This window comes from Tetrao urogallus, assembly GCF_951394365.1.
Source record: "Tetrao urogallus genome assembly, chromosome: 2".
Classification (NCBI taxonomy): domain Eukaryota; kingdom Metazoa; phylum Chordata; class Aves; order Galliformes; family Phasianidae; genus Tetrao; species Tetrao urogallus.
Window position 1 is genome coordinate 108,546,941 of NC_136814.1, and position 23,112 is coordinate 108,570,052.

General features: G+C 49.4%; 1 protein-coding gene across 2 annotated transcripts in view; it reads right to left on the bottom strand.

Annotated features, from left to right (window-relative positions):
* Positions 1-4,641: 4,641 nt before the first annotated feature.
* Positions 4,642-23,112, bottom strand: part of RCAN2 (regulator of calcineurin 2) — a gene marked incomplete at both ends in the record, with an annotated part of 71,733 nt that continues 53,262 nt past the window's right edge. For both annotated transcript variants that reach the window (XM_079550478.1, XM_079550477.1), the window contains 3 exons: positions 4,642-4,802; positions 13,561-13,732; positions 15,761-15,934. In XM_079550478.1, the coding sequence (XP_079406604.1) occupies positions 4,642-4,802; positions 13,561-13,732; positions 15,761-15,934 (507 nt within the window). The remainder of the gene's footprint in view (positions 4,803-13,560; positions 13,733-15,760; positions 15,935-23,112) is intronic.

The following is a 23,112-nucleotide window of genomic DNA, read 5'->3' on the forward strand; positions in this document are numbered from 1 at the left end:
CAAATCACGTGGTTGAAAATAGCACTCATTTGTAATGTATGCAGATTTGTCACATCTGGAGAACAGGAGCCGTGCGTGGGGCACGCAGCAGCACACAGCACTGCAGGACCCGTCACTGAGCAGAGCCTCACGGCCTCAGCTCTATGGACAACATTCCTTACAGCTGAGAACTGCTGCGTGGATCCCAGAAGATGCGCTAAATCAAGAACAGCCCCATTTCGGTGGGCTCTGCTTGTTTGCTTGTTCTCCTTGCAAGCACGTTGCAGTGCTGCTGTAGGGGCTGCCCTCTGACAGCGGCGCAGCCGTGGCGCGTCCCAGAGCTTAGGACAAGGCCCTGTGGCTGCAGGGCAGGCAGCAGCAGCGCAGTGCCGTACCGGAGGGGATGCTGCTGGCTGCCGTCATGCAGTGCCTGGCAGCAGGGAGCTGCACACCACCCCCAGCACCCAGCACGAAGCCGGTCTGTTTGCCCGCACCCAGTGTGTGCTGCACCCGTGCACATCCACACAGTGCTGCCCTGCGGCCCACGTGGCTCCTGCTACAAAGCTGTAAAGCTGCAGGCTGGGCGCACAGCAGGAAAACCCTCGCAGTGCAGAGCTGAGTGACCGCCACAAGATGGAACACGGGACACCGACACTGCAAACACAGCCTGCTGCCAGTGCCTGGAGGCGCAGCACCAGTTGATGCAAGGCACCATCAGCAGCTGCTTTCCATCTGTCACAAGGAACAGAACCTTTTCCCGGACATTTCCTCTGCTGCTTTCCGCCAAGCCGGCACAAACAACACAACAACCATCGTTTGCCATATTTATTTTTTTTTAAACTAAGCTCTGAATTATACAAGTGTAAAAGTGGTTAATTCGCCCATAGCTTTTTCACACTCCTATAAAATATGACTAAATAGAATATCTCCAAAGTATGTACAGTATGATGGCAAAGCTGTCGTGCTCCGTCCCGGCGCTGTGCTCGGCCCTGCAGCTCAGCAGCGCTGTGCACAGAACAAACAGTCATTTGGCAGAAGGTCCTTTCCTGCTGCTGGGGGACACCAGGACAAAAACACCTTCCATCTGCGCCACGTGCGAGCTGTAAGTGTTAGGGCTGGTCTGCAGTGCCATAAAGCACTCTGCAGTGACTGTGTCTGTACTCTCATTACAGGAAGGGATGCTCTTGCTGTGTTTTCTTGCTGAAAATAATCACAGAATCCCAGCATGGCCTGGGTTGCAAAGGCCCACAGCACTGCTCCAGTTCCAACCCCTGCTGTGTGCAGGTCACCAACCAGCAGCCCAGGCTGCCCAGAGCCACATCCAGCCCGGAAGCTGGATGTGTGTGCAAGTGTGTACACCTACACTGACAAGAGGGGGCTGCTTTAGCTTAAATGCAAAAATCAAGGCCACAGAAATTCTCCATTCTTTTGACTTGAAGAAAAGCAGACTGCGAGATGCTGCCTCCCCCCGTGCTGTAGCAGTGCTGGCAGCAGCTCGCAGTGCTCGCAGGCAGCAGAGGGCCCCAGCACACTGCACCAGGCTCAGGCTGTGCCACAGAGCAGCAGCAGCTCCTACAGATTCCCTTCTTGTTTGTAACGCTGCCCTGGTGGCGTTCCCTAACACCTGCACAGCTGATCCCTGCTGACCAGGTGGAAGTGGGACAGATGCTGAGCACACTTACATCAGGCCTGGAACTGCATTTCTCCTTCCAGGTTTTAATGAACAGAACTGCGTTTCACCCTGTCCTGGGTGAGCACTCCTAGAGCTGACCAAGAGCTGCCACTGCACTGGAGCTGCTCCCACACCTGTCTGCACATGCACTTCCAGGAAAGATTGCTCAGACCCAAAGCAGGACAGATTTATGTCACTGGAGGCCAAATTCCATCGTTCACAACCAAATCTCTTCCAGCTTTGGGTATGTGGATGTCATGACTAAATTCAGCCTCCGACATTTTCGGATGTAAAAACCTGAAGTATCAGCTCTGGAGCAGATCCCTGATCACTGACTGATTGCTGAGGACGCAGGCATGCCTTAGTTTCAGCAGGGATGGAATTGTTTTCTTCAGAGTGCCAGATACGATGCTGTGTTTTGGTTCTAGGAGATGCCGGCAGCACCCCGATGGTCACAGCTGCTGCTAACGGCGCTGCACAGAGCTGAGGCTGTCCACAGCAAAGAGCCCAAAGAGCAGGGAGGGAACGGAGCGAGGACAGCTGACTTACAGTGGCCACAGGGTATTTCAGCCCATGACACTACGTGGAAGGAGTTTGGAAGAGGGTGGGAGCTCATCTCGCTCTCCTGCACTGCTGGGCACAAGCTGGGCATCGCTGGGGTGGTGACAATTGTGGTGCACCAGCTGTTACATGCACTCCTCTGTACGTACGGTCGTAACTGTTTGCCTTTGCTCTACCTTAGTAAATGGCTTTATCTCAGCCCACGAGTTGTGCTTGGTTTGTGTTCCCCATTCTCTCCCCATTCCACAGGGAAGGGAATGAGCGAATGAGCGCGTGGTGCTGAGCCACAGCTGGGGCAAGCCACGAGAGGCCACAGATCCCTTCCACACAGCATGCATTGCCAGCAAACCTCCCTGTTTTTGTTGGTATTGAACCAGAGGAGGTCCGAAATCTGTACGCTCTCGTACCAGTGTTGTTCCTCCTGAAATGTCGCAGGTGGCCTCTGGTGGTACTTGCAATAGGAACAGCAGATGGGAGTCCCAGGGCAGCAAGTAACAATTATTTATTTCAATCAACTAAATGAATAATTGGCCTCTGAAGAGTCACTTGGAGACAACTTCACTCTGACACGGAGACACGAACGCCCCGTCTTCGTCCAGGCTCTGCATTCAGCGTGCTTCTCCCAGTGCCACACACACGATGATGTCACAGAGTACTGACAGTCACCACATTAGAGATACAGATACGATAAGCACTAATTGCAACAGGAACATCGAGGAGCTGTGGTGGTCAGAGGATAAAGTGGATGAGGATGGTGAATCCTTCCTTCCGAAGCCGCCCTCTCCATGCAGTGAGGCCGACAGCGCGAGCTGCCCTTCAGCCCGGCGGAGCTGAGAGCACAGGGCTGAGCCTTGGTGCAGCCTGAAGGCTCTGTGCGAACTCGGGGTGGAATGGAGCCCTCCCTTGGAAAGCTGAATGTTTGGTGCTAGAGAAGAAGCCTGATTGCACGGCCTGAGCTGACTTTTCAGCCCCTGGGATGAGCTTCCAAGATCCGAACGCTTATTTTGAAGGCTTTTAAACCACGGGATCTCACTGCGCCGTTCTGTAGTCATTCTGGGGAGTACAGCTGCAGCTCATTAGCTCAAAAATCCCACTGTATCTTACACGTGGGCTCGATTTTCTGCAGTGTTCATTCCAGTGGAACTACTCATGTGCATAAATTAAGCGCATGCTTAAGTATATGCAAAATCTGAGCTCAGATGGCTACAAAATATCTTCTCAACATGACAAATACACACGAAAAAAGCCATCATGGGAGGTGCAGCAGACAGGGAGCCCAGCATCTGCCTGCTGTCAGCCACGGTGACACACAGAACAGTTTCTGTAACCCAGGATACATTGCAAGTGAAAGAAACATGCGGGACAGAGTGAAAAAAGGGAACTCGGTTGCATGCAGTCTAATTTCAAGTGTGTCATTATGGTCCTGTTTTCTTTGGCCTAAAAAAAATAAAGTAAGAAAAAAACCCAACAAAAGAACACCAACGTCTCCTCACCTCCACAAACCAAACTGCATACAGCTCAAGGAGGGCTTTAAAGGGGGAAAAGGGGGTGAAAAGAACTGCATCTTAGGCATGTAATCAGTGAGATTCAGGCCCAACACACGGCCAGGAAAGCATTCAGCCTCCATCACTGCTGGAGCTTCCAGCAGCAACACAGAGCACCGAGCAGCCAGGCTCCTCGACCTCAGAGAGCAGGACCACTCCTGCCTCTATGGAAGATAGAGTGACAGTCCCTCCTGCTCCTCGCACACGTGGCTGCCAGGCAGGCAATGCTTCAGCACGCTGCTGCCTGTCCCCTCAGCCCACCCATCTCCACCAGGGCCCAGCTCACAGTGCTGCTGAAGAGGGCATTTTCCTGTTGTTTCCTAAAAAGCTTGCAGGAATGGCATTCCTTACAGAAAATTCCAGAGGGGTGACGAGGCCACCGAGCTGCGAGGAGATTAAAAACAACGCACGCCTTCCCCTTGGAGACAAGGAGGAAAGGAAAAGACCGAGGTCTGCAGGGAACCCAGGGCAGAAAAGAGGCTCCTTGACGAAGGGCACAGCAAGCATTCCAGGCGTTTGCATCCTAAGCCTATCAGCCTCATCACCCACCGTGAAGGATCCCTCTGGTGGTGTTTCAGCATGCAAATTACAGCTGTGCAAAACCTCAGCCTGAAACCTTCCCTGCTTCAGCCTTGCTTTGTCCTTCCCAGCAAATCTATTAGTCGGTGTGTGATATGGTTACATATTACAAAGATCTTTTTTTTTTTTTTCCCTAGCCCTTTTGTTACACAGGCTTGATTACTGCACAGGGATTTTAAGCTTATTGTCCTGGTACTCAAAAGGCAAAGTCTGCCTTCGAAAATGAAAAGAAGAAAAGAAAAAGAAAGCAAACAAAAAACCCAAGAGCTGTGCTGGAGGAGAGAAGGGCCGCTGCTGCCGGGGGGCTCAGTTAGATACAGGAGGTGGAAGGCCAGGGCGCCGAGTTTGAATGATTTTTGGCTTTGGAGAATTCTTTGGGTCCTCATCTTCTTCCATGTCACTGTCACAGACGTGCACTACCACGCTGGGGGTGGATTCTGTTCCTGCATGTAGCTCGTATTTCTCTCCTGGAAGCAGAGAAAAATAGTTAGATGGGAGGAAAACGGCCCGAGTGGCAGTGCTGGCACTTCTGGGCTTCCACATTCTGGTAAGGCAATGGGCACGTGCTGCTCCTACCTACAGTGAGAGATCTGTGTGGCAGATTGTACCCACCATCACTGCAGCTTGTGGGGATCTGCCCCATGCATGGGCACTGCCTGAAGGGCATCCATCATAAAGGCTGGCAACAGTAAGACCAGTGCAGCAGAAGGGAGCCCAGGGGAAAGCAGTCAAGGGTGGGTGGTGGTGGGACAAGGGGAATGGTTTAAAGTGAGACAGGGGAGGTTTGGGTTGGATCTGAGGAGGAAGTTTTTGAGCCAGAGGGTGGTGAGGCAGTGGCACAGGTTGCCCAAGGAGGCTGTGGATGCCCCATCCCTGCAGGCATTCAAGGCCAGGCTGGATGTGGCTCTGGGCAGCCTGGGCTGCTGGTTGGCGACCTGCACACAGCAGGGGTTGGGACTGGAGGAGCGCTGTGGGCCTTTGCAACCCAGGCCATGCTGGGATTCTGTGATTCTATAATGGTGTTTTGAACCAGCACAAGGGACCAACAGCACTAGAGAGAAGAGAACAAACACAGAAGTTCATGGTTGAAAAGACGGTCTAGAACTGAACCTCACCCACTGGGCTGAAGGTGTAACTAAAACTGCTGGTGGGTTTTTTTTCTTTCAAAGGCCCTGCTTGGAGATCCACTGGGCTCTGCAGCATGCCAGCTGCAGGCAGAAACATCACACATACCTGTACAGGGATCTCCATACATTAAAAATAAAGCACCACGTATCAGTTCCAGATGGACTTAGAAATTCAATGCTCTTTATGTGGGGCTCCAACAAATTCTGTCTCCAGAGGTAAGGTTACACTCTATAAATGCTTACCAGCAGGCTAAATGCTTATGCAGTACATCAGATTTTCAAACTACCTACTACTCCAAATCTCCAGCTGGTGAGGAAGATGCAAATGTCTTTGGAAGAAATGGATTCAGTGAGGAAAGTTAGGATCAGACGTTGGGCTTTCAGCCCTGCATTCATTCAGCTGCCACTACAATTGTTGGATTGTACACAACATGTAAGGAACTGGTTATTACCTTGCAAGGAATTAAGACTAGAAAGAAAAAAGAAGTCCCAAGAGTGAGACTTCTGACAGGATGAATTGGTCTTTTAAAAAGGTCAGATAACTATAAGCAACACTAAAAACTAGCAGCCATTCCAGGTAATGCACTATTATACATTGGACTGCATGTCATCTCTCTCATCTCTGAGACCCACAAGCTGCCTTTACATTCAGACAGGATTAACAATGACCACACGTACACCTCACAGCTGGATCATCTTCCTAACACTGCTCTAAAGCAGTGGGACCTCATCTCTGGAGGTTTTCAAGACAAGGGGAGACGTGGCACAGAGGGACACGGTGCGGATGGGCTGGGTTGGGCTGGATGATGGAGATGACCCTGAGCAGAAATACAGAATGGAGGAGCAGACCTTGAGAGCAGCCCTGCAGAGAAGGACCTGGGGGTCCTGAGGGGTGAAAAGCTGAACGTGAGCCAGCAGTGTGCATTGCAGCTCAGAAAGCAAATGGGATCCTGGGCTCCACCAGCAGGGACAGGGAGGTGGTTGTCCCTCTCTGCTCTGCTCTCATGAGGCCCCATCTGCAGCACTGCGTCCAGGGCTGGGGGCTTCAGTACAAGAAGCTGTTGGAGAGGGTCCAGAGGAGCCACAGAGATGAGCAGGGGGCTGCAGCACCTCCACGACAAAGACAGGCTGAGGGAGCTGGGCTTGTTCAGCATGGAGAAGAGAAGCTGCGGGGTGACCTCAGTGCAGCCTGCAGTGCCTAAAGGGAGCCTGCAGACAGGAGGGGAGTCAGCTCTTGGAAAGGGGAGATGGCAGCAGGACAAGGGGAAATGGTTTGGAGTTGAGGGAGGGCAGCTGGAGGTTGGATGTCAGGGGGAAGTTGTGTGCTGTGAGAGTGGTGAGGTGCTGGAACAGCTGCCCAGAGAGGCTGTGATGCCCCGTCCATCCCTGGAGGTGTTGAAGGCCAGGTTGGATGGGGCCCTGGGCAGCCTGGGCTGCTGTGAAATGGGGAGGTTGGTGGCCCTGCATGGCACAGGGGGGTTGGAGCTTCGTGATCCTTGAGGTCCCTTCCAACCCAAACCACTCTGTGATTCTGTGATTCTATGATCTTAGTGGTCTTCTCCCATCTTTCATCATTCTGTGACTCCAAAGCCACTGCACATTGCATGCCAAATGCTCCAAGAGGAAGGTGAGGTCCCACTATCACTAGCTGACCTGCACTCAGGTGCAGTAGCTCCTACATACCTGCATACCTAAATGCAGCACAACTGGCTGTGCTCAGTGTTGTACATTAGAAGAGAGATAGCAGTCCCTACCTCAAAGCACCCATCGCTTGCCCGTGTTCTTCATTTGGACTTGTATTTATTGCAGCTTAGTGCAGAGCAGTTCATGTTAGGAAAGTGGTGTGGGTTTGGTCCTGCACTGGCACACACAGTTCTGGGTCTGTCATCACAAGCTGTTTGTGCTGAAAAGTTCTCAGTCCAAATAAAACTTGGCTGGCTTGGGACTAGAGGACATGCTGCATTTTTGCCTAAAAAACAGAAGGCAGCTACCGAATAATGGCTACAAGTCTGACATCTTGCTGTGAGAAATATTTCACTGCTGTGATACCATTAATGTTGACATTTAACTGCTCTATTTTTGGCAGCCTTTCCTCTGAATCCAAATTGAGCAAAGCATTACAGGTCTTGCTGATAGGCTAAAATATAAAAAGAGAAATAGCTCGGTTATGCTGCGCTGAGAAATTATATGGTTTTTCTCTGCCTATTTTCCCTGCGGGCTTCAGCTAATTTCTCAGCTCTGGGCTGACGTCAATGCTGCCAACCTGCACTGAAGGCCACATTGGTCACTGTCAGCTCCCAGCAGCTCTGCAGGGCTGTGCACACACAGCACCGGGCCTCTCCTGCACCAACACCACCAAGGAAATCAGATTCACTGCCCTCTTCAAAGGTAATCATCCCAGTTCAAATGCCACGTTCTTTTACTGCTCAAACCCTTCCCTGCAGGGCTCTATGTGCTGAAAAGGAACAGTGGAAATAAGCACAGACACGAGGAAAAATATTCAGATGCCTCTGGCACAAGTCACTGCAACAGCAATTAATGTCACTTTGCAAATCAAAATGTGATGCACTCACAAATTGGGTTGTAAGGCATGCAGTTATTTCTGAGCACAAATGAAGTGTGCACTCAGTTCTGTACTCACAGTTATTTGTGCCTGCAGAACTGTGGCTCAGAATGCAGAAAACCTTTCTACAGTTGAGCTGGGAACAGGGCAGGAGCAAAAGGGACTCATATGGAGTTGTCCCTTGTAAACCTAAGTGCTGGTTGCAGAAAAACACTCAGCTAATGAATACAAAACACAAATTCAATAGACACAGCCAGGTTATCCTGTTGGTTGTGATTATTTCTTTAACACCACCTCCAGCATTAAAAACTTACCTAAATCCACAGCAGCTAAGTTGGCAGAGGAATGCCTGAATCACTGCAACCAACTCAGCCTTATGAGATATGGGCTTTCCCAGCTAAGGGCAGAAGATGGGTCAAGCAAAAGTGACCTTGCTCCGATGATGCATCTCTCATCTAATGAGGCTCTTTTGTCCAGCAAAGAGAATGTTCGTATACTTAATTAATCATGAAGAAAAGGTAATGATGTCGTGCAGCTAACTCTTCCCTGATTCTGCCACGCAGTCAGAGGTTAATGGGTTCAGAGCTGTGCTCTCCACGTTCAATGTCATTAGCATCAATAAAGTACCCTCCATGTGCAGTCCTCCCATCCGTGTGCTGTACAAATAGCACGGGTGGGCAGCAGAGAAGCGATACCCCATGCCATGTGAGCCCTCCCCAGGGAGGAGGAGCTGCTCTCTGGGAGTGTCACTGATGGCAGGGGCAGCCTGTCCCTCTGCTGGCAGAGTGCTTTCTGCACGGTCAGTGCAGCAGCTCTCGTACACAGCCCCTGGCAAGGGGAGCGAAGGGCAGCGTGAGCCACAGAACGGAGCACAGAGGGTGGACAGAGCTGGAAAATATTCCGTATCACCCATCTGCCTGCCCCTCCACCTCCTCTGAATCCCAACTGGAAGCTCTAGGAAGTGTTCTGTCTGGAAATACCTGGGGTGGGTGGTGTGCAGGTCCACGTGAGGCAGCTCTGGGCAAGGCTTCCTGCTCTTCTCTGCTGCCCCTCTGAAGCAAAGAGGGCAGAGCAGTGCAGGAGCTATCACCTGTAACCCTTCAGAACACACACAGAGGAACCTTCATCTCTGGCTGTGTTTTTTGCACGAGTGTTTGCTTGAGGGCATTCAGGAGGGGCAGAGCCTGCTGGGATACCAATGGAGACTGGGAAATGTGGAGAGAACCAAAGCTGGTACCAGCTTGTCTGTAAGGGCTACTGGAGACAGTGCCTGGCCTGCACTGGCTTTCAGATGGGGACTGAGACTTTGAGGATGAGCGCTTACAGAAGGCAGCAGGGAGCACAGGGAGCAGTTCAGTACATCAGACTGCAGGTGGCAAGGGGAGGCTGCTCCATGCTGTGCTGCAAAAAGCCAGGCAGGGCGGTTGGTGGGAAGGGGACAGGTCTGATTTGAGGAGGAAGGCACAAAACGGAAGATCCACGTGGTTGTAGCTTGAGATACAAAGGCTGAGCTGCAGGGAGAAGCAGCACAGGCTGTGGAGAATCTGGGGTAACAGATTTGATGGAAGCCAAACAGCAGCAGTGGGGAAAGGAAGAAAGAAATGTGCACACTGGGAGAGGGCAGGGATGGGGGTAGCACTGCTCCCCTGAGAGGAAGGGACTAACTGCAGTGCCAGGAAGGTGGCTTCTAAACCACTGCACACCAAAGGGCAGAGCAAACCTAGAGGCCTTTTGTCCTTGAGGAGAAACTCTGGAATATGCACTGCCCTGAAGACAGTTTTGCCTTCTTGCAAATAGTTCTCCTATAAAATTATTTCCTGTATTCCTCACTGGGATGTCACTACTCCTTGTTAAAACTAGCCAGTACACAAAGGCCTAAATTAGCCAGCAGTTTGATGGGTTGCAAGTGCTCCTGAAGGAAAGAGCTGGGCCTGGAGAGCCATCAGCCAACCACACCCCCAGGTCAGTGCAGCATCTTTGCATCATCAGTGTTAACCTACTGGAAATTCTCTCAACAGTGGAAGTGTTTTCATCAGAGATTAATGATCCCACTTCTTTATTTTTTATGTATATCATGATTCCTCTGTACTGAAGAAGTTGTAGGCTAGCAGTCACAACCAGGCACAGAGGAGGTTCCCACCTCACTGACTGAGCTGCTGCATTCTGTTTGTATCTCCTTCAAAGTTCTCACTACATCTGCAGAAAGTGAAAAAATACATGAATCAACCAGAAACTAAATAAACGTGCTGAGATCTTCCCTAAGAATTTAGTGCACCCTCCCTGAGCTCAATGTAATGCAGGAAGAACAAAATCCAGCTTCCTAGGTGTGTAGGAAAAAGAAGTCCATCAGCCCAGTGAAGATGCTAGGAAGGCATTGCTGCAGCCACAGCCACTGCATAGAAGCACCTGTCCCCAGATGGAGCCTGGACAATCACAACACACAGCCAATTTGCTAACTGATTTCTTAGCTATTCATTTCACCCTGGAGTGAATCTCCCCGTGTGTACATGAGGATGGTTTGAGTCCATGCTGCAGCTGCAGCCATTATAGAAGAGTGCTGGGAAAGGAGATGACACGTGCATGTGGAAGGGGCAGGACTGCAGAGGCTGGGGTCCCAGTGCTGTGTCTTACTTTCCCAGCAAAGTAAGCAAGCTTGACTCACATGCACATAAAGGCACATAAAGAATCACAGAATCACAGAATGGTTTGGGTTGGAAGGGACCTCAAGGATCACAAAGCTCCAACCCCCCTGTGCCATGCAGGGCCACCAACCTCCCCATTTCACAGCAGCCCAGGCTGCCCAGGGCCCCATCCAACCTGGCCTCCAACACCTCCAGGGATGGACGGGGCATCACAGCCTCTCTGGGCAGCTGTTCCAGCACCTCACCACTCTCACAGCACACAACTTCCCCTGACATCCAACCTCCAGCTGCCCTCCCTCAACTCCAAACCATTTCCCCTTGTCCTGCTGCCATCTCCCCTTTCCAAGAGCTGACTCCCCTCCTGTCTGCAGGCTCCCTTTAGGTACTGCAGGCTGCACTGAGGTCACCCCGCAGCTTCTCTTCTCCATGCTGAACAAGCCCAGCTCCCTCAGCCTGTCTTTGTAGTGGAGGTGCTGCAGCCCCCTGCTCATCTCTGTGGCTCCTCTGGACCCTCTCCAACAGCTCCCTGTCTTTCTTGTACTGAAGCCCCCAGCCCTGGACGCAGTGCTGCAGATGGGGCCTCACAAGAGCAGAGCAGAGACCCTGGTGGCCACCCCTCTGCTGATGGAGCCCGGGATACCAATTGCTTTCCAAGCTGCAAGAGCGCACAGCTGGAAGCTGTTCATTATTTACATGCTTAATTGAGTTTTTCTGGTCCTCAGGTATTAATTTTTACCAAAACATAGGATCATAGAATCACAGCATGGCCTGGGTTGCAAAGGCCCACAATGCTCATCCAATCCCAACCCCCAGCTGTGTGCAGGTCACCAACCAGCAGCCCAGGCTGCACAGAAATCAGTGTATTTGAATCAGTGTCGTTAAGGTAATATTCCTCACAAGTCAGAGTCACCGAATTCTGGCTCTGGCTCATACAAACATTGAGCCCTTTTTGCTGGGTAAGGCGTAGTTACACTTTTCATTGTGCTGCTGGAATGAGAGCTAACTGTAAGCACAGTGAGGAGCACAGCACTGCCTGCTGCACAGCAGCGAGCTCCAGCGATGGGATCCTGAGCAAAGCTTTGCTGGGATTTGTTTTTCAGTGAAATCCTCAACATAGTAACACACAGCTGAGACCTGCAGTACTATTTTAGAGCCACCACTGCAGTTAACAAGAATCGATTTCTCTCCCGAGTGCTAAAAATAGGAAGAAGAGCACACAGTGACTTCTGCTGCTGCTCCCTGCAGGCTCCTTCAATAAGGCTGGATCTGACCTTCACGCAGAGGGTGGAGCAATGAGGGATATTTCACATCCCACTGTGTAGAACAGGGATTGATTTATTGTCCACATAACGAGGGAATTCGTTTCCATGTTTCTATTTATAACACTGCTGCACCAAAGGAAAAAAAAGGAGTTCTTGTTTTCCTTTTGTTCAGCAGTTTAGTAGCAGAGCATCAATTCTGGGAGTAATCATCTGCCACGCAGGACTAAGAGTGAGACCTGACACCCTTGTCAGTGGTCTCCCAGCCAAAAGGAAGTAAAATGCAAGAATCTTCCCTTGGATACATGCTGTCCCCCTGGGAGAGATCCCACGGGAGAATAAAGCCAGGTGGTCCCACAAACCTACTGACCCAGAAGCAGCTCCCTGCACCTCACAGCCCTGGCACACTGGCAGCCAGGCAGTAACACTGAGCACAGGGATGAGGTGCCTGCAGCAGATGGCTGCTCTCACAGCAAGACAGCAGCAGCAGTAGAGCTGCAAGGACAACTCCCGTATCCCGTAAGGATTTCAAAAGTCAACTCTGCTGAATATTCATGAGCTCTCCTCCCCAGCCCGCCAAAACTGTTATTGGATTTGATATGAAGTGCACTGGCACGGGCTGCCAAGGAGGGGGTGGGTCACCAGCCCTGGAGGTGCTCCAGAGCCTGTAGATGTGGCACTGAGATGTGGGTTGGTGGAAGGATCGGTGGGAGGAGGATGGTTGGGCTGGATGACCTTGGAGGTGGTTTCCGACCTTGGTGACTGTATGGTTCTGCTCTAATTCCACATGAGGATAATTCAACGTGCCATTTTTCCTTATAGGTTATGAATGTAAATTAGACTAATTTTAAATGGTATTTCTTAGGGCTGGAACTTGAGCATTTTCCATTTTAAGAATTGTAAAAGGGATGCTCTAACAGCAGTCAAAGAAAGCTCTCCATAAATACATGGTAATTAAATTGAAAAGTAAATATCTGCTAAATGAAAAGTTTAAGCTTCATCAGATAAGCATTTTCTAAAGGCAAAGCACCTTTCAAAGATCCCAACCAGCTTCACACCTTATCAGCTGGTGAGGATGGGAAGACAGAATACATCTGTATGCATTGTCCATTCTTACCTATTTCACTTTTTAGAGACTACACCTAAATCCCATTCCTTCTGCATAACATTTTCAATAGAAAACGAGCAGTCCCAACAGAGCAGTCCTGCAGGGACGGGGGAATGGTGGTCCTCTCTCATCAAACTTGTTAACTGAGACGTTCTCCCCTCTGTTGGACATGCAGTGATGCCTAAATCATTGAAGGACTTTGCATCTTGGAAAGCACTGCTGAGCAAGTGTGATTTAAAGCAAATGCCCTTTAGGTTCACAGACAAGCGTTTGTCCAACCCCTGCACAAACCATCAGCTGTCTCATCTAAACATAAAAGCAAGCACAAGGATAAACTGTGCGAGCATGCTTCCATCTGCTACTCAAACAACACGTTAAGCAAAGAACCAGTTGCCCCAAATCAGCTTAACTCCAAAGCTGTAACGCAACTTGCAGCCTTTACCCCAACTGCCTCTAGTTATTCTCTATGCTGCCATTTCTCATTTGCTTTTTCCAACAGATTTTCACCCAAGGACCACAGGCTTACCTGGTCCTAGCTTAGAAACTGCATAAAGGAGGTCGTAGTTGATGACAGGTGTTGCATCGTCTATGGGCTGCCACCCTACAGGTGGGGAGGCTGGAGGCGAGATGAGAAACTGTTTTGCAGGCTGTGGCGGAGCCAAATGAAGCTTGTCTCCATCTGTCTCAGAGGTCTGAATCTTTAAAGCATAACAAATACACCGTTTAGTTTAGAATGGGGAAATGGAACGATTACTCAAACCATACAATTCCAATCCCAAGTGCCACCCAGGCGGGGTTTCAGCAGACCAGGCCTGCAGGGATCTGCTCTCACCTTACAGACGGCTCCCTGCGGTACACAGGCTGTGGGGGGCTGTTATGTGAGCAGGGCTGCACTGTTTGTGCCTCCTGTATGTGTCCTCTGAGGATAAGGGCAAAGCTTTTTCTGTTTCCACAGCTGCTAAGTTCAGAGAGTCGTGAACTCAATAGATATTGTTGAGCTGTGCTGGTTTAAGGTCCTAGCTAAAAGCAGATATAGATTAGAAACCACCCATTCCTGCACCGAGGCCTTGTCAGTAAGTTCAGAAACCTTTCTGAAGATTTGGTACATGGAGATGCAGTGATAAAGGAGTCCATCGTGTTCCTCAGTCGTTTGCAAATCATTACACTCGTTTTATTTCCATCCATCTTAAATTATCTAGTTTGATTCTTGCTTTTCTTTGGGGGGTGTTATTAAAGAAGCTTTGGCATACATGAATTACAGCTGCAGCCATAGCTGAGCAACTTCATACCCAACTCAGCAGCAATACTCTGGATTCACATGAAAGCAAGTTCAAGATGAACACCCTGCTACATGTGAATGGATTCTGTGCTGCTCCACTCCACGCTCCCCAGTACTTGTAGTTCTGGAAGTGCTTATTTGTTCTGGCTCAGCTCCATACAGACACACGCTGCTCCAGACACTGTGCTGCTTCCACTTCTTCATTCCCTGGACACAGCTACTAAGCTCTGAGCTCACATGCACTGGAGAACATTGAGAAGATACCTAAGTGGCTTCACAGGAAACCAGTTTAGACATGGAGAGTAATCACTATCACGCATGATTTTGTTTTTCTGGAGTTATCTTCCTATTAACCTCTTGATCGTCCAGTTGGAGTGCAATAACTCCAGCCTGCCTACCAACAGGTTTCAAAATCTTTCTGAAATAAATTCTGAGCCACATCTAGGAGATTAAGGCATGTAAAAGGGGATTGAGGAAGATCTTCAACACCTAAATCCAACTGTAAGATCTTCTGAACTCACCTAACCTGCTGAGAACATTGGGCTTTTTACAGCTGTAGTTTCCCACCTTCCTAAGAAGGTTCTGCTTCAGGCAAGGCTCAGATCAGCACTTACCCTGCCTCAGTTGTAAAGATTCAGGAATTTACCTGCCTCTTAGTTTTGATGAAGATCTTCAGAACAGATCCTAGAAGCTCTAAAGCCCTAACCTGGCAGCTCGAAGCACATGTCATTACTTCTAGGCACTAATCAGTATCCCACAAACCACAGAGGCCATGCTTTTTCTTAACATATGTTAAGAAGAGATTCTCAGCTCAGGATTCTCAACCTCCCTCACCCTTCTGTGCCCAGCTGGGAGATCTGGGCTCCTCTCCCTTGGCCAAGAAGAACGGAACCTTCCGCTCCCCCTTGCATTAGATGGATCCAATCATGTCCCCAGGCCGGGACATGGCTCTGCTCCCTCCCTTCTCCCTTTCACTTGAAATTAAGGAGGTTTTTATTTTGTTGTAGGATTGGGTGGTTTTTTTTTTGTTGTTGGGTTGTTTCGTTTGTTTGTTTTTAATAAAAATTCACATTCATTCAGTCAGACTTTCTGCTTCTCACTTCTGCCTAACTGTGGCTCAAGGTTCTGCTCTTTGGACCTACTTCTTTCATGAACCATTCCCACTCCTGGTTTTTTATGGTTAGGGTGTTACCCACAGCATCAAATGCTGTATATCACTTCTGAGCTGTGGCACTGTGCACTGAATGAGCAACCTGTCCCAAGTGATCCTTTCAGTTAACTGCAGACCAACTGGGCAGGCACAGCTCAGGCAACACAACGACATTTGAGTAATGCTTTAGCAGAAATACTGGGCAAGGGAGAAACATCTCTTGTTTTGATTCAGCTTTATTGGACAGTATTTCTATAAGGGCCACACACTCACACAGAAGTGGATAGATTTCATTACCTGCGCGAAATACAACTTTAACTTCTTTCCTCTGAACTGTGTTTCATGCAGCTCTATTCTGGCACGAGCAGCTGATTTGGGACTACTAAAGTTTATCCGCACGCGTCTGAAGCTCTTAAACAGCTGGAATGTCACACAGTCGTCGTAGGCACGGAACAGGCCTTCAAATTTTTCCTGCGAATGAAAAAGAAATAATGCTGAACATGAAGTTTGTGCTGGGTGCCATCAGTCCGTGTTCAACCACGAGCTGGAGCTCGGTGACAGCTGCTCAGGCAGTCGGTGCAGCGGTGCTCCTGGGGTTGGCTGCCCAGCGAGGAGTAAAGGCTGCCGCAAGCAGAAGCCACAGAAAGCACCGGTCTGAAAGTGACAAAATCTGGAAAATACTGGGGGAAGGAGGCTTCAAATGGAGAGCCCACCAGCAAGTAAACCTCTCGTGGATGTTGAGCAAAACTGATAGCACAGCGACTGCCCAAACAAAGCTGCAGTGGGCATCCAAGTGGAAGTGCCAGGCCATGTGAGCTCATGGGGACAAAAGCAGACATTGAGCTGAATAACAGCAGGGTCAGCAGACAAAGTCAGCCCTGCTGTAACCGAGGGTTACTTCCAAATCTCTGCTGCTGGCACTGTGTATCATAGAGCCATAGAATGAACCGGGTTGGAAGGGACCTCAAGGATCACGAAGCTCCAACCCCCCTGTGCCATGCAGGGCCACCAACCTCCCCATTTCACAGCAGCCCAGGCTGCCCAGGGCCCCATCCAACCTGGCCTCCAACACCTCCAGGGATGGACGGGGCATCACAGCCTCTCTGGGTGCATTATGTTCTACTGGATGTTCTGTCATTCAGCTCCTTGGAGCACAGATACACCTACTCCTCAGGAGTCACTGTAGCAGCAAGAAAAATATTTATGTAACTGAAAATAGTGACCTGTTCTAGGGGCCAACTTCAGGCTTAAAAATGTTTAGCTCAGAACAGCATGTTCAAAAGCACCTGACATAAATATGAAGATTTTAGCATTGCGTAGGGAGGTCTGAGATGGGTAGAACTAGAAATGAGCAGAAAACTCAATTTATGTCATCTGATCAATACTGTTCTCATCTGTTAATCCTCCAAGCAGGACCAAGAGCCCAAAATGCGTTAGTAAGATAAACCTGGAGCTGTGAAGCTGTACCTGGGACGCTAACAGAGCGGTGGGAGCCCCATGTCAGCACAGTATGCTGGCTGAGGAGTTAACCAGGAGAGCAGATCACAGCAAGGAGCAGGAAACTGATGTGCATGTACCAGATCTCCTCTCATTCACTGCCAGCTCTGTGGTCTTCTTCCCCAGAGCTGATATTCCATCTCTGGCATCCCTTCAAAAGAAGCTCCCCGTGGTCTATTAAGCTTTCATGATTTTCATTTCATTTTGCCTGACCTCCCTCACCTCTTCCTCTCACCACAGAGGATAGCTGGGAGGAAACAAAGCGCTCGGTGGTTTGGCTGAGGGTGGATAAAGGCACACAGAAATGCCACAGCCTGCAGGAAGCTGATAGGTTTGCACAAGCAGTCTAGTCCTATTGCCCGCCATTCAAACCGCCACCACGTCACACCTTGGTTTCACATGAGTTGTTTTGCTGCTTTTTTCTTACATTTTGCACAATTTCCCTGAGCTGAAGTCTGTTTTGAGTGGCATTTGTCTCAAGGTCAGCCCAGAGCAGCAGCCCTCAGCCCTGCCATGCTGGGAGTTTTGGTCACAAAGGTGAAGGAGCCAGGGGTACAGGGGACCAGTGTGTGCAGAAGCCTGCACAGCTCTGCATCATCTACGTAATTAGTAGCAGTGAGAAGCTAATTAAAGCTTCCATCTGAAAGCTGCCTATTCTGTCTGTTTCAGCCTTCTGAAGCAGGGTTGGTTTTACAGCACCTTAAAGGAAACAAGCACATATGCACACACACACACACACAGGAGACAATCAGTGCACTACAACAGCAGTCCCACTGGCTACAAGTAAGCAGCAAGGAGAACACTTCCTCGCCCCCTGCAGCAGCTGAACCACAGGTCAACAATGTTACACCACTGCAAAGACTAGGGAAGTATCTCTCTATTGCAATTGAACACGAAGTAGGAGAACTATTTTCCCTTTACCAGCACAGCAGTGTTTCCTTGCCCTGGACAGCCAGCCCACGGTGGGGTGGGGTTCCATGGTCTCAAATGTGGTCCCAAGAGCAGTGAGCAGAGCCAACATTCTGGGCACAACATTCTGAACAATACTGAGATCCATTCTCGTTAGGCACCACGAGGGACAGATGGGAGTACCTCCAAATCAAGCTGATGAAGGACCAGACACCAAGCATAACACTGGGAGAACATTTAAGGCACTGTGGACTTTGTTCTGCTCGCTTTTCAGTGCGATACTGCTGCAGCTTTAGAGATCTCACTTTGATTAACAGGCCCAAAAAACACCAGGGGGGAGGAGGGAGTCAAGCCCTCTATTTCCAGTTAACACAAAGCAGCCTACCCACAGTGCAGGCACATCTCCTGCCCCCACTGAAACTGCACAGCACATTAAAAAGATCCCTAGTCTGAGGTTTTTGCACATTTTCAGCTGATAATAATAATGACCTCAGCAGAGGTCATTAATCATCAGTGGCAGCTAATGGGCCTCAGCTGCATCTTGAGCCATCCCAGCTCCTCCCAGCTTGATATTAATTCCCAGGAAATGTCTTATGCCTTAATTGCTATGGGCTGTGACTTCTAATAACTGCTCAGGGTACTTATTTGGACAAAAGTCTTTCAGAGCCATCCTGATCTATAAGAAAATGTATCACATGTGCTTTCAAGACTTAAGCAAACTCTCTCCCTTTCAAGTTTGGTGGATAAATAATTCAAGACCCACAATCATCTCAATTCAAGACTTTTAAAGTGCTCTTAGGATCCAGGATTGTTAAAAGGCTTTTAAGAAGCCTCTGAACTTCCAGTACAATTTCTAAACTTCTTGGAAAAAAATAAGACAAGAACATCCAAGTGCAAGTAGTGGCACTGCTGTACCAGAGTAGGAAGTGAGTGAAACAGCTTTACATAAAGCCATTACACCTCATTAAAGTTACAGCTTTTGTTGCCTGTGTCCCAGAAGCATTAAGCCAAATGGGAATAAGTTCAGATAAAGGTACTAAGATAAAAGAACAACTCACTAAATAAGAAATTAAAAGGCTTGGCTTATTTAGCAAAGCAAATCCTGAGAGGAGACTTGACCATCATCAGCAATTTACCAGGATGACACAGAGGGCAAAGAACAAGAACTGAAATGAAAGGCTGTGTTGGCATAAAGCAGGCAGAAAGGTTGCAAACATCAGGATAATGGCTCGGAAATAGCCTTCCAATTACAGCAGCAGCAGCAAAAGATATTTCTAGGGCTGAATCTGGTTAGTTTGTGTAAGGGACTATGACAAAGCACTGGAAAACATGGCTGCCCGAATTAGAATTAGAATGGGGTTCTGCCACAGCAAGTTCCTTCCAGCTCTACAGCCCTGTGATTTATTTCCAAACATTCCTTTCATGCATAGCTTCACTGGTACTGTGCTCATTCAGGACAGAAGCCAAGGCCTAATTCAAATCAATGGAAGTCTTTCCACAGACATCAGTGCGCCTTGGATTGGAGCCCTAGAACTCAGCACACAAATGGCATGTTATTGTTCACTGTGTTTGCACTCATTATCACCGCTGTTGCACACTGGATTTAGGAGATGGCTTGATTGAAAACTTCAGCCTGATCCTTGTTCCTGGAGTTCTGTAGGCAAACAAGGCAAACATTTTTCAATTATTTCCATTCTTCATGTTCATTACATAAAAGAGAATTGCAGAATCCCAGCATGGCCTGGGTTGCAAAGGCCCACAGCGCTCCTCCAGTCCCAACCCCTGCTGTGTGCAGGTCGCCAACCAGCAGCCCAGGCTGCCCAGAGCCACGTCCAGCCTGGCCTTGAATGCCTGCAGGGATGGGGCATCCACAGCCTCCTTGGGCAACCTGTGCCACTGCCTCACCACCCTCGGGGGGAAAAACTTCCTCCTCAGATCCAACCCAAACCTCCCCTGTCTCACTTTAAAGCCATTCCCCTTGTCCCATCACCATCCACCCTCACACACAGCCGTTCCCCTCCTGTTTATCCGCTCCCTTCAAGCACTGAAGGCCACCATGAGGTCACCCCACAGCCTTCTCTTCTCCAGGCTAAACAAGCCCAGTTCCCTCGACCTTTCCTCACAGCAGAGCTGCTCCAGCCCTCTGACATCTCAGTGCCTCCTCTGCACCCGCTCCCAGAGCTCCACGTCCTTCCTGTGCTGGGGCCCCAGCCCTGGACGCAGCGCTGCAGATGGGGCCTCACAAGAGCTGAGCAGAGGGGACGATCACCTCCCTGTCCCTGCTGGCCACTTGGCCAATCCAAGCAACCAAACATGTACAACAACCAAGACATAACTGACAAGAACAAAATATGTTCCTCCTGAATTCTGTACTTGTTATCAGTTTCCCCAGAAGAACCTCATCTCTCAGAGCTCAATGCCTTCTGTTTCCACACAGCCACAGCAGTGCTAACACTGCACACCTCTTAATGGTGCAAGATGGAAGATGAAATTGGACAGGCTGTGCAAAGGCTGTGTTCTTTCAGTCTACAAACAAAGCCACCCTACGAACGAAGCAGTTCCCAGTTCACAGCACCAAGGCTGGGTGGGCTTGCTCAGCCTACAGGGACAAGACGGTCACTGATGCCGAACGCTTAAATAATACTATGAGTTGCTTTGATACAATACACATCCTGTTTTCTAGGATCATATATCATAATACATGACACCACTTCCAACAGCTGGAAGTAAATTCACCACTAAGATATGCTGGAGCCACTTGAAGGGCACTGGAATGGGTTAATGTGGTTGTGTAGGCTTTTGTCACCTGAGAGCAAGGAAGATGGAGGGCAGCTGGGAGAGCGACTGCAGGATGGCCATGGTGCTGAGCCTGTGGCAGGAGGCAAAGGTGGGTGATCTCTGCTTGGGATACAAAGAATAAGATGCAGCAGAAACATGTCGTATCTGAGGAAAGCAGGAATGGTGAAGGGATGGAAACGAACTGCATTAAAACAGCCAGCAGTGCTGGTAGGAAATGAAGAGTGCCAATTAAAAGATTTGGGCTCATTTTCAGAAGGTTATTCAGCATTAGGTCTGTGAAACGAAAAGTGAAATGCCATGGCCTAGAGGCATTCAAAAAAGGCTAATTACTTTCATGAAAAGGTAGGAAGAAAAGATTAGGGGACGTCAATACACCTTTATTTTCCAAAGCCCATAAGAAGGGGCTCATTTCTAAAAACTTGTTTAAACAAAACTGCCAAGAATTCACTTCACTTCAGGAGCTTCTAACAGTTATTTCATGAGTCACAGAAGGCAGGGAAGCAGTCTGATGCAACTCAAGTGAAGGGTGAAAATGCATTAAATGGCAAGAGCTCCTGCAAGCAGCCAGTGTGAGCAGCAGCCTCATCAACCGTTGTGTTTTCTGGTTCTAAAAATGTACACCTTGTCAGCGTGGTCTCATCCTTATCCCTTTAAGAAATAAATGGCAAGAGAATAAAAGGGTTATTAATCATGCAGAAATCACCTTAAGGCAGACGTGTCCACACCCCAGCTTTCCATTTCACCTCCCACCAGAGGAAGCTATAGGCAAAAGTGTGAGGTCATCCTGCTTCCCTCCCCGACAGGACGCAGCATTGCCACCTGCAGCACTCAGACTGGGCACTGCTGCCTGGCCTTGCGGGAAGTTTCTGCTGTTATCAAAATGGATTCCTCATAATCCAGCATTGTTATTTATTTTAAACTCAGCGCTCCAATCTTGCAAGACCGCACAAGCAATCAGCGCACAGACACACCAACACACACACACAAGTCTCCTACATACAGCCTGCAGCTCTGTGCTCGCCCTTCTGCGGAGGGGTGGAGGTCAGTGAAGCAGTAGAGACGAAGTGAACCCCAGAACAGCCAAGGCTGCACTTTGGGAGGGGTTAGAAACAGAGCAAACAAACAAATAAAACAAGCAACAAATAATAAATCTTCTTCTCTGGTTACATCAGGACCGATTCATTTGCACTACTGCAATCCGACTAATGTTGCTGAGGTTCTCAATGCCTTCAGGTCTGGCTATGGGATAAGAAAGAACACACGTTTTGTATTCCACATAATGAGTGACCTTACTGCTGTGCTCTTTGCAGTGAACCAGTTGTACCCAGAACACACACCAGCTGCAAAGCACTCTGCAGGAAGCCCCAGTCTGTGCATGCCCTAACGTGTGTGTTGCTGTGTCAGATGAGTGCTGCTTTGGAGGCCCCTATGTAGCACTGGAACACCCTGAAGGCTGCATTCAGGGTTCCCTCATTGCATGTCAGAAGCATTCTAATACCAAAAGGACTAGTGAAGATGTTTGCGGAAATGTAGGGTGGGAAAGGACCTCCTGGGATCACCCACCCAGCCCCAGCTAACACAGCAGGCTTTCTGCTTACACATTCGGCGTCTCATTCCAGAAAGGGACTTTGAGAAAACATAACAGACATTACACAGTGTGACACAAACACGTGCAATTCGTCATCTCCCCAAAGATGGTGCTGACAAACAACCAGGCAGGAAACGTCAGGCTGAAGAATCTGGAGAGTTCCACCTCACGCTGGGGCCGGGGCAGCAGGAGCACAACATCCTCCTGTGCTGGGGCATGGGGCAGCCTGATGAGGAACAGCAGCACTGCACAGCTCCTGGGGAGCAGAACAAGACAGCCGTGCCTCTCCGAATCAACTGAACCAAACCCATTCACACTGCACTTCCAACTCATCGGCACAGCGAAAGGGACAGCGATAATATCTGCCCCACAGCTCCATGGAAGCAGCCGTCACGATTCAGAAGTGGCTGACAAATGTCAGGCACAGGATTTTGCTGCGTTGCCTTTTCTGTTTTTAACCACCTCACAGCCCTGTTTACCTCAAAGTGACGCACGTTCCTCCCGCTCAGCTCCACTGATCTGGAAACCAAAGGCGCCTTCAAGATGAAATAAACTGTTCCCGTGGCAATGCCAAGGGGGTGATTTAATCTACTTTGGAGACTTCTCAATTCAATTTCACACCCAATGATTGAGCTAAAAGAAAAATCCACGCTTTACATTTCTTTTTTTCATAGGAGCGCTGCTGTTTCACTGCATTGCCCGCGACAGCTCTGGGAATGCTCCACGTTTGGAGCACTCCGCTTCCAGATGCCACATTAGCTTCCTGAAATAATGGAAGCACTCCTTCAAACCATCTGGCCGGGTGCCCTCGATATAAATAGAGCTCTTCGTTCTGCCCCCGTTCTAGGAAGCGTTC